We start from the raw sequence: 14,600 nt of genomic DNA on the forward strand, positions 1-14,600 counted from the left end.
TTAACTTTGTTTTCAACTCGTTGAGAAACGCTGATTGGCTGACGTCCAACAAGCTGCGTAAACCATAAACTAAAAGTACAGTTATCACACTTGTCAACAAATTATAGTGCTCAAAAATACATATTAATATATTGCTTTTTATAGTGTGCTTAATGATTTGCTGTTGCATTTAACTGCTGAAAATGCTGTTTTCAAGGTCATTTTGTTAGTAGGTGACATCAGAGGTCAGCATGATAGATGAGTTTTCCACTAGTAATTACCAGTCGGAGGGCCGTTCAAGTGGGAGAGGCTATACGTACACGCCAGGTATCCAAGTGGACGGTAACTGCACATTCGACGAGCAATGGCTATCCATTTGATCGCTGACTTAATCTCGTTAGGGAACCGCCTCACCTGTCTCATTTTCAACACGACTTCCTCTTTCAAATCCCGGGGATTATGTACAATTTGTAAAAAAAAGTATCCAGAAGCCATTTTCGGTCATAGGAAAATGATGGCGGGGGACATTATGTACAATTTTTTTTTAAGTAAGGAGAGGGGAGTTGCTAGCTAGTGTAGCTAATGCCAGGCCATGGTGACAGCTAAAGCACATTTATTGTAGTGATTTTCATAGAAAACGTATAACTACGGCATAACGTTACGATTTTTTTGTAGCCGCAAAAATAAATTAAACACCTGGAAAGGACGGAACTGAATTTACCGAATCCGTTCGTCTCCACTCGGCACTCGCTGCCCCGACAAAAATCTCATCAATTTGGGCACCAGGCGTGTCCGTTTAACCTCTCCCGTTCCGAGTGAATTTTTCCCAGTTGTACGTGGTAAATCCCCACTTCCCACTTTGTTACGAACGCAGCAATAATCTCTCACTTTATTATTATTCATAGCTGAATTGGAGGAGCTCCTTGGTAATTATATGCATCAGAAGATATGCGATAATAACCAAGGAAATCTTTGAACACAGGCATGTCGTTATCATTTTAGGAAACTAATAAACTGTAGTGACTGATGTCTCAAACAATGTTTTAGGGGACTAAACAGTTGTGACATTTATTCATTGCCCAAATAATTGAATGTGACAATTGTTTAAACAAGCAATTGTAAGCCTGTGCAGAATTGAGTTTTGTGTAATTGATTTAAACATTTATAATGAGTTAAATATATATATAGTTAAATAAGTTAAACAGTTAAATAAATATATATATATATATATATATATATACGCATTTGTAGCTGCGCTTAGAAATTAAGGTTTCGATTTTGTGTCATGCAGGTTTTACAGATGGCGTGGCAGTGCTGTGTAATATCCCTATAGTTATCAATGGCAACTTGTTTGATTGTGATGTGGATAAATAGAATAAAAATCTAATATATTCTAACCCATCTGCAAAAATATTCCACAAAATCAAAACACCATTGAAATAACATGATAAACGTGGAGACCAGGCTGGGATCAAATACCATATATTTAAATTATTTTTCAACGACAGGTATTTAGATAAACCTTTAATTAAAATTAAAATAAAAAGTTGAATATTAGAATGTATTTCAGAAGACTCAGACACTCCCAGCTATTTGAAAATACTTTCAAAATACAATTTGGTCGACTATTTGTTTTTTTCTTCTTAAAATAACCATTCAAATACTGAAACAAAAGTACATTTTTTTGGAGCTGTGTATTTGAAAATAACAAAATACACAGAAATATGTTTTTAAATAAAAAAAATTGAACCCAGGCCTGAGGGAGGCTATCAATAGGGTAGCCTAGTGGTTAGAGCGTTGGACTAGTAACCGGGAGGCTGCGAGTTCAAACCCCCGAGCTGACAAGGTACAAATCTGTCGTTCTGCCCCTGAACAGGCAGTTAACCCACTGTTCCCGTCATTGAAAATAAGAATTTGTTCTTAACTGACATGTCTGGTTAAATAAAGGTAAAATTAAAATAAAATAGCCTGGACTGGCATTTAACTTATCCCCCAACTCTGATAAAAACACATCTATACTAGAGACTTCCTCATAAACTTTACTCAGAGAACTGAACACGGCCCAGATTCTCATTTGGACCTTGCCTCCTCCGTCCTCTCTTCCGCCGAGACCCAGAAACCGACAATTCACTAGTAGGCGAACGAAAGAGTCCGCTCACCTCATTGATTACCTACTTCGGCAGCAGCAAGCGCAATGGTATCCTCGCGGTGGCAAGCGTGGAAGTGTTTTAATACCCCCCATTGAATCAGTTGCTGTTTTCTTAAAGGAGGAAAGCATAGAAATAACAATATGGTACTCATCCTTTCACCTTATTCTGGGATTCCACCCTGTAAACGTTAATTTGCCTGATGACGTGCGATTAGAGGACAGACTCATTTCATACAAGAGCGTTTGCATCCATGTTCCCTCTCCAAGATTTACCTTTGACCATTTTTCAAAAGGAGGCAAGAGAGGACAGGGGACCCAGACGCAAAACCAAATGAGATTCTCCCAAGGGATTCCTTCTATCCACCGAAGAGCCCAACCCTCTCTCTCTCCATTCCCTGCCTGACCACTGAAGAGCCCAACCCTCTCTCTCTCCCTTCCTGACCACTGAAGAGACCAACTCTCTCTCTCCCTTCCCTGAAGCCCCACAAAATACTACATTCACTCTCTCTTTCTCCGACACACACATATTCTCTCTCTCTTATCCTATGCTACAGCGGTATAATGCAGCGTTCAAAACAACTAGGCACTAGGAAATCTCAGACTTAGGTGCGTAACAAAGCAACTGGGAACTCTGAGAAATCTATTTGAACGGTCGTCCAACTCAGGCCTCTTTCTCCGACTAACCGATAACTGAAGATCACTGACGTCATGATTTGACCTTGTAATTTTCAGAGTTCGCAGTTGTTCTGAATGCAGCAGTAATAAACAGCAAACCACCCGTAGCTACAGCATTAGAATAGATCTGGAATTATACACATTCACATACTGTAATCCATCTTTCTCAGTAGATTTAATGACAGGCTAGAACTAGGGAGAAGATAATAGCAGGTATTAGGGTCAGGATGGGGTTATCCGTTATAACATATGGCTGACATGGATTTAAACCGTATTTATTTAGTTCTCATTTATAACTGCGACCTGGTCAAGATAAAGCAAAGCAGTGTGACACAAACAACAACAACAACAGTTACACATGGAATAAACAAACGTCCAGTCAATAACACAATAAAAGAAAGAACAAAATAGACTCTATAGGATTTATGTTGGCCCAGTATGATTATGGAGCTGTTTTGTAATATTTCAGGAGGGAGGTTAGTAACCTGGTCTAATGATAGTAACCTGGTCTAATGATAGTAACCTGGTCTAATGCTAGTAACCTGGTCTAATGATAGTAACCTGGTCTGTTAGTAACCTGGTCTAATGATAGTAACCTGGTCTAATGATAGTAACCTGGTCTAATGTTAGTAACCTGGTCTAATGATAGTAACCTGGTCTAATGATAGTAACCTGGTCTAGGTCTAATGATAGTAACCTGGTCTAATGATAGTAACCTGGTCTAATGCTAGTAACCTGGTCTAATGATAGTAACCTGGTCTAATGATAGTAACCTGGTCTAAAGTTAGTAACCTGGTCTAATGATAGTAACCTGGTCTAATGATAGTAACCTGGTCTAGGTCTAATGATAGTAACCTGGTCTAATGATAGTAACCTGGTCTAATGATAGTAACCTGGTCTAATGATAGTAACCTGGTCTAATGATAGTAACCTGGTCTAATGATAGTAACCTGGTCTAGGTCTAATGATAGTAACCTGGTCTAATGATAGTAACCTGGTCTAGGTCTAATGATAGTAACCTGGTCTAATGATAGTAACCTGGTCTAAAGTTAGTAACCTGGTCTAATGATAGTAACCTGGTCTAAAGTTAGTAACCTGGTCTAATGATAGTAACCTGGTCTAATGATAGTAACCTGGTCTAGGTCTAATGCTAGTAACCTGGTCTAATGATAGTAACCTGGTCTAATGCTAGTAACCTGGTCTAATGATAGTAACCTGGTCTAAAGTTAGTAACCTGGTGTAATGATAGTAACCTGGTGTAATGATAGTAACCTGGTCTAATGATAGTAACCTGGTCTAATGATAGTAACCTGGTCTAATGCTAGTAACCTGGTCTAATGCTAGTAACCTGGTCTAATGATAGTAACATGGTCTAAAGTTAGTAACCTGGTCTAATGATAGTAACCTGGTGTAATGATAGTAACCTGGTCTAAAGTTAGTAACCTGGTCTAATGATAGTAACCTGGTCTAAAGTTAGTAACCTGGTCTAATGATAGTAACCTGGTCTAATGATAGTAACCTGGTCTAATGATAGTAACCTGGTCTAATGATAGTAACCTGGTGTAATGATAGTAACCTGGTGTAATGATAGTAACCTGGTCTAATGATAGTAACCTGGTCTAATGATAGTAACCTGGTCTAATGATAGTAACCTGGTCTAATGCTAGTAACCTGGTCTAATGCTAGTAACCTGGTCTAATGATAGTAACCTGGTCTAATGATAGTAACCTGGTCTAATGTTAGTAACCTGGTCTAATGATAGTAACCTGGTCTAGGTCTAATGATAGTAACCTGGTCTAATACTAGTAACCTGGTCTAATGCTAGTAACCTGGTCTAATGATAGTAACCTGGTCTAATGATAGTAACCTGGTCTAATACTAGTAACCTGGTCTAATGCTAGTAACCTGGTCTAATGATAGTAACCTGGTCTAATGATAGTAACCTGGTCTAATGATAGTAACCTGGTCTAGGTCTAATGATAGTAACCTGGTCTAATGATAGTAACCTGGTCTAATGATAGTAACCTGGTCTAATGATAGTAACCTGGTCTAATGATAGTAACCTGGTCTAGGTCTAATGATAGTAACCTGGTCTAATGATAGTAACCTGGTCTAAAGTTAGTAACCTGGTCTAATGATAGTAACCTGGTCTAATGATAGTAACCTGGTGTAATGATAGTAACCTGGTCTAATGATAGTAACCTGGTCTAATGATAGTAACCTGGTCTAGGTCTAATGATAGTAACCTGGTCTAATGCTAGTAACCTGGTCTAATGATAGTAACCTGGTCTAAAGTTAGTAACCTGGTCTAATGATAGTAACCTGGTCTAATGATAGTAACCTGGTCTAAAGTTAGTAACCTGGTCTAATGATAGTAACCTGGTCTAAAGTTAGTAACCTGGTCTAATGATAGTAACCTGGTCTAATGATAGTAACCTGGTCTAGGTCTAATGATAGTAACCTGGTCTAATGATAGTAACCTGGTCTAGGTCTAATGATAGTAACCTGGTCTAATGATAGTAACCTGGTCTAAAGTTAGTAACCTGGTCTAATGATAGTAACCTGGTCTAAAGTTAGTAACCTGGTCTAATGATAGTAACCTGGTCTAATGATAGTAACCTCGTCTAATGATAGTAACCTGGTCTAGGTCTAATGCTAGTAACCTGGTCTAATGATAGTAACCTGGTCTAATGCTAGTAACCTGGTCTAAAGTTAGTAACCTGGTGTAATGATAGTAACCTGGTCTAATACTAGTAACCTGGTCTAATGCTAGTAACCTGGTCTAATGCTAGTAACCTGGTCTAATGATAGTAACCTGGTCTAATACTAGTAACCTGGTCTAATGCTAGTAACCTGGTCTAATGATAGTAACCTGGTCTAATGATAGTAACCTGGTCTAATGATAGTAACCTGGTCTAATGATAGTAACCTGGTCTAATGATAGTAACCTGGTCTAATGATAGTAACCTGGTCTAGGTCTAATGATAGTAACCTGGTCTAATGATAGTAACCTGGTCTAAAGTTAGTAACCTGGTCTAATGATAGTAACCTGGTCTAATGATAGTAACCTGGTCTAATGATAGTAACCTGGTCTAATGATAGTAACCTGGTCTAATGATAGTAACCTGGTCTAATGATAGTAACCTGGTCTAGGTCTAATGCTAGTAACCTGGTCTAATGATAGTAACCTGGTCTAATGCTAGTAACCTGGTCTAATGATAGTAACCTGGTCTAAAGTTAGTAACCTGGTCTAATGCTAGTAACCTGGTCTAATGATAGTAACCTGGTCTAATGATAGTAACCTGGTCTAATGTTAGTAACCTGGTCTAATGATAGTAACCTGGTCTAGGTCTAATGATAGTAACCTGGTCTAATACTAGTAACCTGGTCTAATGCTAGTAACCTGGTCTAATGCTAGTAACCTGGTCTAATGATAGTAACCTGGTCTAATACTAGTAACCTGGTCTAATGCTAGTAACCTGGTCTAATGATAGTAACCTGGTCTAATGATAGTAACCTGGTCTAATGATAGTAACCTGGTCTAATGATAGTAACCTGGTCTAATGATAGTAACCTGGTCTAATGATAGTAACCTGGTCTAGGTCTAATGATAGTAACCTGGTCTAATGATAGTAACCTGGTCTAAAGTTAGTAACCTGGTCTAATGATAGTAACCTGGTCTAATGATAGTAACCTGGTCTAATGATAGTAACCTGGTCTAATGATAGTAACCTGGTCTAATGATAGTAACCTGGTCTAATGATAGTAACCTGGTCTAATGCTAGTAACCTGGTCTAATGATAGTAACCTGGTCTAAAGTTAGTAACCTGGTCTAATGATAGTAACCTGGTCTAAAGTTAGTAACCTGGTCTAATGATAGTAACCTGGTCTAATGATAGTAACCTCGTCTAATGATAGTAACCTGGTCTAGGTCTAATGCTAGTAACCTGGTCTAATGATAGTAACCTGGTCTAATGCTAGTAACCTGGTCTAAAGTTAGTAACCTGGTGTAATGATAGTAACCTGGTCTAATGATAGTAACCTGGTCTAATGATAGTAACCTGGTGTAATGCTAGTAACCTGGTCTAATGATAGTAACCTGGTCTAATGATAGTAACCTGGTCTAAAGTTAGTAACCTGGTCTAATGATAGTAACCTGGTCTAATGATAGTAACCTGGTCTAAAGTTAGTAACCTGGTCTAATGATAGTAACCTGGTCTAATGATAGTAACCTGGTCTAATGATAGTAACCTGGTCTAATGATAGTAACCTGGTCTAATGATAGTAACCTGGTGTAATGATAGTAACCTGGTCTAATGATAGTAACCTGGTCTAATGATAGTAACCTGGTCTAATGATAGTAACCTGGTCTAATGATAGTAACCTGGTCTAATGCTAGTAACCTGGTCTAATGCTAGTAACCTGGTCTAATGATAGTAACCTGGTCTAATGATAGTAACCTGGTCTAATGTTAGTAACCTGGTCTAATGATAGTAACCTGGTCTAGGTCTAATGATAGTAACCTGGTCTAATACTAGTAACCTGGTCTAATGCTAGTAACCTGGTCTAATGCTAGTAACCTGGTCTAATGATAGTAACCTGGTCTAATACTAGTAACCTGGTCTAATGCTAGTAACCTGGTCTAATGATAGTAACCTGGTCTAATGATAGTAACCTGGTCTAATGATAGTAACCTGGTCTAATGATAGTAACCTGGTCTAATGATAGTAACCTGGTCTAATGATAGTAACCTGGTCTAGGTCTAATGATAGTAACCTGGTCTAATGATAGTAACCTGGTCTAAAGTTAGTAACCTGGTCTAATGATAGTAACCTGGTCTAATGATAGTAACCTGGTCTAATGATAGTAACCTGGTCTAATGATAGTAACCTGGTCTAATGATAGTAACCTGGTCTAATGATAGTAACCTGGTCTAGGTCTAATGCTAGTAACCTGGTCTAATGATAGTAACCTGGTCTAATGCTAGTAACCTGGTCTAATGATAGTAACCTGGTCTAAAGTTAGTAACCTGGTCTAATTATAGTAACCTGGTCTAATGATAGTAACCTGGTCTAATGATAGTAACCTGGTCTAATGATAGTAACCTGGTCTAGGTCTAATGATAGTAACCTGGTCTAATGCTAGTAACCTGGTCTAATGATAGTAACCTGGTCTAAAGTTAGTAACCTGGTCTAATGATAGTAACCTGGTCTAATGATAGTAACCTGGTCTAAAGTTAGTAACCTGGTCTAATGATAGTAACCTGGTCTAAAGTTAGTAACCTGGTCTAATGATAGTAACCTGGTCTAATGATAGTAACCTGGTCTAATGATAGTAACCTGGTCTAATGATAGTAACCTGGTCTAATGATAGTAACCTGGTCTAATGATAGTAACCTGGTCTAATGATAGTAACCTGGTCTAATGATAGTAACCTGGTCTAAAGTTAGTAACCTGGTCTAAAGTTAGTAACCTGGTCTAATGATAGTAACCTGGTCTAATGATAGTAACCTGGTCTAATGATAGTAACCTGGTCTAATGATAGTAACCTGGTGTAATGATAGTAACCTGGTCTAATGATAGTAACCTGGTCTAATGATAGTAACCTGGTCTAATGATAGTAACCTGGTCTAATGATAGTAACCTGGTCTAATGATAGTAACCTGGTGTAATGATAGTAACCTGGTCTAATGATAGTAACCTGGTCTAATGATAGTAACCTGGTCTAATGATAGTAACCTGGTCTAATGATAGTAACCTGGTCTAATGATAGTAACCTGGTCTAATGATAGTAACCTGGTCTAATGATAGTAACCTGGTCTAATGATAGTAACCTGGTCTAATGTTTTTGAAACAGTTGCTGAAATACTTTGGTCCTCCTCACAATCACTGTTTAAAATAATAATAATTTAACTTGGCAAGTCAGTTAAGAACAAATTATTATTTACAATGATGGCCTACCCCCGACAAAACCCTCCCCTAACCCAGATGACCCTGGGCCAATTGTGCACCACCCTATGGGACTCCCGATCACGGCCGGTTGTGACACAGCCTGGGAACGAACCAGGGTCTGTTGTGACGCCTTAAACCACTGCGCCACTCGGGAGGCGCACTCGGGTTTGGTTCAGTATAAATTCAAGATTAATTTTAAAAGTCTAATTCAAATGAATGGAAAATAGACATCCCTCACTTTTCAGATGTCTTTTGAATGTCAATTCACTTCCTGGAGTTCCTGAATTGACCTCAGCCCAACAGTGCTTCACACCGTTAACTCAAAACCGTTCATTAAAAAAAATCCGAACACCTCTTTTAGCTGAGCTTGACCGGTGGTGAGCTAAGCACTGCTCCCCGCCCATTCAGCTAGCCATCAACAATCAACCATCTATTTACTACGCTGATGTCATCGGATGTTGGTATGATGACATCATAAAAGGAGTCTAAGAATGTTGAAAGACAGATTCAGATCCTTTTCAGGAGGAACACAAACACGTTGTGTTCATTAGACACAAACATTAGGATGAAGTGAATTAGATGCGACAGCAACGTGAGTGGTATAGATAAAGAGTAAACAAACGTATAAAAATAACCATTCGATACCAAATGCATTTTTATTGGTAAGACAATTCAGAATAAACTGTAAAATGGCACAGAACGTAATAAACATCATTACAATTGAGATTGTCTCAAGTGTTTCACTGAGACCCTGGACGTGACCCCACTCTCCCAGGGTGTCTCAGGGAGAGTTGGGATATACAAAACACACCTTTTTTGAAATAGGACCAATATAGGCACCCACCAAATTATTCTTGTTATCCTAAGAAGAAATCCGAGGATTAAAACCCATTGTATAGTTGTTGTTTTTTAAAGCAGAATGTACACTCCAAACAAGTGACCAGGCACAGAAGTAAACAAATACTAAGAGCCTAGTACTTTCCAATTCAGAAGGCAACGGATGCTCACCACACCAGACACGAGTCAAATACACAACGTACATCAAATACTGTATTTGGCCCAGATCTGCATCACATCTCACCCTGTCTATGTGGTCTCCGATTCAGTCCCATCTCTGTCCCCAGCTCCATTATCTAGTGTAGTAGTGGTCGAGGCCCCGGAACCACCCCCTGCTACCCCTTCCGTCCTGCTACACTGGTGGCAGCAGCTGTGATGTGTCTGGTTCCTCTGCTGATTCTGGGCCAGACCAGTGAGGAGCTGCAGTACCCTGACCTCATGTTCCATCCGAGCCCTCTCTCTCCGGTCCTCCCTGTCTGCTGCCTCCCTCTGCCTCCTCTCCTCTCTCTCCAGCCACTGAGACAGGAGGTCCTGCTGCCAGCGAGTCTGAGATAAGAGACACAGGGTCATTCAATGTCATATCAGCAGGCCATATGACACTTGCCGTCTCTGATTGATCTGAAATCGTTTCTGTCGTTAGAAACGGAGCAGATCAGCGTTTCTGAAACCTAATTTGATCTCTGAGAAATTAAGCTAATTTGATTGACACCCAAACAGGCCATTTAAATTCTAGGATTCATCTAATATTCAATAACTATAGTACATAAAATCCGATTTGGACCAAAACAATTTCGAACAAAAGCCACCCGCGGATCCCCCATGCCGATCCCACCCGCGGACCCCCCCATGCCGATCCCACCCGCGGACCCCCCCATGCCGATCCCACCCGCAGACCCCCCATGCCGATCCCACCCGCGGACCCCCCCATGCCGATCCCACCCGCGGACCCCCCCATGCCGTTCCCACCCGAGAAGACTTGAGGCTGTAATCGCTGACAAAGGTGCTTCAACAAAGCACTGAGTAAAAGGTCTGAATACTGATGTAAATGTGATATTTAAGGTTTTTATTTTTAATACATTTGCAAAAAAAAATGCACCAAAAAAGTTTTTGCTTTCGTCATTATGGGGTATTGTGTGTAGATTGAGGAAACAAAACTATTGAATCCATTTTAGAATAAGGCTGTAACGTAACAAAATGTGGAAAAAGTCAAGGGGTCTGAATACTTTCCGAAGGCTCTGTATTATCAGTTCTGTCTGGCCTGTAGTATGGGGCTGAAGCTCTGATTATTCTTTCTCAGTGTTTCTCTGTCGTACCTCGTCCATGGACTGCTTATAGGGTGAGGAAACCAATGTAATTTTGGTGAACTATCCCTTTAACATTTAGGGGGTTGCTGTTCCTCGATGGCGCTGTTCCTAATAGCAGTAACAGCACCATCTAGTGGTCAGAACACGGTAATATCAGGATGCAGAATGGGACATAAAGTTCAATGACTAATTTCTCTGAATAAGGAGGGGTGGGGTGGGAGGGGAGTCAACCAATCACCAAATTCACTGAGAACACATTACATAAGATGATGAAACAATACACTGAGCTACAACTCCACTCTATCGGTCAAACAGAGAACTAATACTTATATACTGGTTGTTGGGGTGGTATTTGCACGGGTGGATTTTGACCATTTCTTTGGAATCCTCTTATCGTACTCAAATTGGATTCCAAATCAAATTAATCCTTTTTTTTTTGTCACATGCGCCGAATACAACAGGTGGAGACCATAGATATGTGCTCATTATTTTAGTCCAAATTGGATGTTATGTACTGTATTTATTGAATATTACACGAACCTCTCCCTCAACGTAATTAAAGACAAAGGAGATGATTGTGGACTACAGGAAAAAGAGGACCGAGCACGCCCCCATTCTCATCGACGGGGCTGCAGTGGAGCAGATTGAGAGCTTCAAGTTCCTTGGTGTCCACATCAACAACAAACTAACATGGTCCAAGCACACCAAGAACAGTCGTGAAGAGGGCGCAACAAAACCTACCCCCCCCCCCCCGGAGACTGAAAAGGTTTGGCAGGGAGCTAACAGATCCTCAAAAGGTTCTACAGCTGCACCATCGAGAGCTTCCTGACTGGTTACATCACCACCTGGTATGTATTCAGCGCATGTGACAAATATTTTTAAAAAAATTGATTTTGATTTGAATTCCAGAACTTAAAATAGCCAATTTGGGTGCAATCAGCTTAATTTTGCTGAGATAAAATTATATTTCAACAGAATAATGTTGTAGGAATGCTAATCTTATCTGTTTTCTAACTACAGAAATTATTTTGGGAATAGTGGGTGTTGAAATCCTCTTTCGGAAGCATTTTGAGGTGGAACGACCCCACCGATAGATACAGCTATTAAAAGCATTATGAATGATTTACTTGACTATAATTACATGGCAGCCATGTTAGCTCCACATGAGCAATCTTCCAATGTTTTTAAAGCAATACTATGACTGACCGAATGTCTAAAATTCGAACATGAATCTAAATACTCATCGTGAATGGATAAATGGTATGCTCAACGGTGCTAACATACCGTCCCAGTTTAACAGTTGGCAGAACTGTATGCGTGAGTCCAAAATGACACCCTTTCCCCTATAAAGTACTGCACTGTATAGGTAATAGGGTACAATTTGGGATGTATCATATATATATATATATCTGTCTCTGACCTGCTCCTGCCTCTGGCCCTCCAGCTGCACCAGCAGCCCCCGGGACTCTGAGACCAGCCTCTGGAAGCAGTCAGCCAGGTGCTTCAACGCAGGCTCCAGGGACTGGGTGGAGGGGATGGTGGTGCCACGGCCAGGGTCTGGGGGTGGAGGAAGAGGGGAGGCCGGGTGGGGTGGTGGTGGGGGTGGTGGGGGGGAGGGGGATCTGGAGCTCAGGTCCACCTCTAATGGATGACCTGCAATCAAGAGATGAACTAGATAATGATTATAGTTCATTTAAGCTTCATTTTCCCAACATTGTGACATTTGATATGAAATTGTATAAAGACTAGCTATACTGTGTTAATACAGTCAGTATTGTATTGTATAAAGACTAGATCAACTGTGTTAATGCAGTCAGTATTGTATTGTATAAAGACTAGATCAACTGTTTTAATGCAGTCAGTATTGTATTGTATAAAGACTAGATCAACTGTTTTAATACAGTCAGTATTGTATAAAGACTAGATCAACTGTGTTAATAGTCAGTATTGTATAAAGACTAGATCAACTGTTTTAATACAGTCAGTATTGTATAAAGACTAGATCAACTGTTTTAATACAGTCAGTATTGTATAAAGACTAGATCAACTGTGTTAATAGTCAGTATTGTATAAAGACTAGATCAACTGTGTTAATAGTCAGTATTGTATAAAGACTAGATCAACTGTGTTAATAGTCAGTATTGTATAAAGACTAGATCAACTGTTTTAATACAGTCAGTATTGTATAAAGACTAGATCAACTGTTTTAATGCAGTCAGTATTGTATAAAGACTAGATCAACTGTTTTAATGCAGTCAGTATTGTTTTATACTTCCATTTCTATCTGAGACTGGAGCTCAGTGAAAAACAAATCTAAGATTTGTTACTGATGATAATTTCAATGAAAATCAGTGGTACTGACAGAAGAAAGTGTGACAGACAGTAGGATACATACCAACAGGTTCATGATAGACGTTGAGGAGGTCTACAAAAACATCATGGCGTCTTGCACCCGAGCCCGTCAGTGGCTGACCGTTGATTCCTATGCTGTTGGACTCGTAGTCGTCTGTGTCTTCTGCCTCTCGGTCCTCCTCCTCCTCCTCCTCCTCCACCTTCACCTCAGAGACCAGATACCGCGACTGCCGTCCTCCTATCCCCTCAGGAGATCCAGAATGGGGTTCTGTTCCCATTCCATCGACAGACCCAAAATGTCGCCCTCCTACTATCCTATCAGGAGATCCAAAATGGCGTCCTCCTCCTCTTATCCCTTCAGACCCAAAATGGTGCCCTTCTCCGATCCCTTCAGGAGATCCAAAATGGCACCCTCCTCCCATCCCATCCACTGCACAGTTTCTCCCCAGCACAGCGTCCATCTCAGCGTAGTACCGGAAACTGCAGGGCTGGGAGTCGTCCACGCTCCTCAGCAGCTTGGCTCTGACATAGTTGGCCTTGAGGGTCTTGACGCGGAGCCGGCACTGGTGGGGACTGCGGGAGAAGCCCAGGTCACACATGCGGGTTGACAGGTGTTTGAAGACATGGCGGTTTCGGACGTTCTCCGCCAGGCTCTTCTGTACGTGCTCATCACTCCAGGCACACAGCAACACCTGAGTCTCCTCCACCGTCCAGTTGACGGAGCGCTCGGCCTCTCGCTTCCCTGCAGGAGTGAGGTGTGGACAGTACAGTACAACCATAAGGCATTAGCCTGCTTATTAATATGAAGCTACACAGTGAACTCAATAGGTATTTTGGTTCACACATTGGTACTAGTTAGGGACTATCCATACATCAGTTGACCCCCCCCCCCCCCACACACACAAAATTACACTGAAATGCAGGCAACAGGTTAAAATAATGTTTCTATTTCCTTGCTTTAATCAAAGTGTGATGCATGCAGACTCTTGTTGATGCTGCCGGATGGCCCTATAAATAATAACTACAATCTCTCAAATGATAGCTATAATGTTTGGCAACAACATCGCGCTAGCTATCACTTAGCTCTAGTTTAAATCCCTGTAATATGGATATCTTCCATCATGGAGTTGAGTAAACTCAGCTAGCTAGTAATTATATGACTTTTTACCATTTACTGAGAGTAGCAAGCTAGCTAGTTGATTGTACACTAGCAATTAGCTAGCTAAGTGGTAGGCAACAGAGTCAAGATCAGTTTAAGCTTGCTAGCTTGTCTGTGTGAGAAATAGCTTGTTATCTAATATCACATCTGGTATATCAAGGCTATAAAACATACGTTTCTTCGATAACAAAGTG

General features: G+C 40.5%; 1 protein-coding gene across 2 annotated transcripts in view; it reads right to left on the reverse strand.

Moving 5' to 3' along the window:
- Positions 1 to 9,397: 9,397 nt before the first annotated feature.
- The window catches only part of LOC135513710 (uncharacterized), a 5,483-nt gene continuing 280 nt past the window's right edge, over positions 9,398 to 14,600 (reverse strand). The window contains exons 2-4 of one of the 2 annotated variants that reach the window (XM_064936589.1): positions 13,291 to 13,989; positions 12,316 to 12,548; positions 9,398 to 10,137 (exon numbers count right to left, since the gene is read on the reverse strand). In XM_064936589.1, the coding sequence (XP_064792661.1) occupies positions 9,841 to 10,137; positions 12,316 to 12,548; positions 13,291 to 13,989 (1,229 nt within the window). In that variant the 3' untranslated portion in view covers positions 9,398 to 9,840. Of the gene's footprint in view, positions 10,138 to 12,315; positions 12,567 to 13,290; positions 13,990 to 14,600 lie in introns of both variants that reach the window. The other variant, XM_064936588.1, reaches the window with a different exon arrangement.

The sequence above is a fragment of the Oncorhynchus masou genome, chromosome 25 (assembly GCF_036934945.1).
Source record: "Oncorhynchus masou masou isolate Uvic2021 chromosome 25, UVic_Omas_1.1, whole genome shotgun sequence".
NCBI lineage: Eukaryota > Metazoa > Chordata > Actinopteri > Salmoniformes > Salmonidae > Oncorhynchus > Oncorhynchus masou.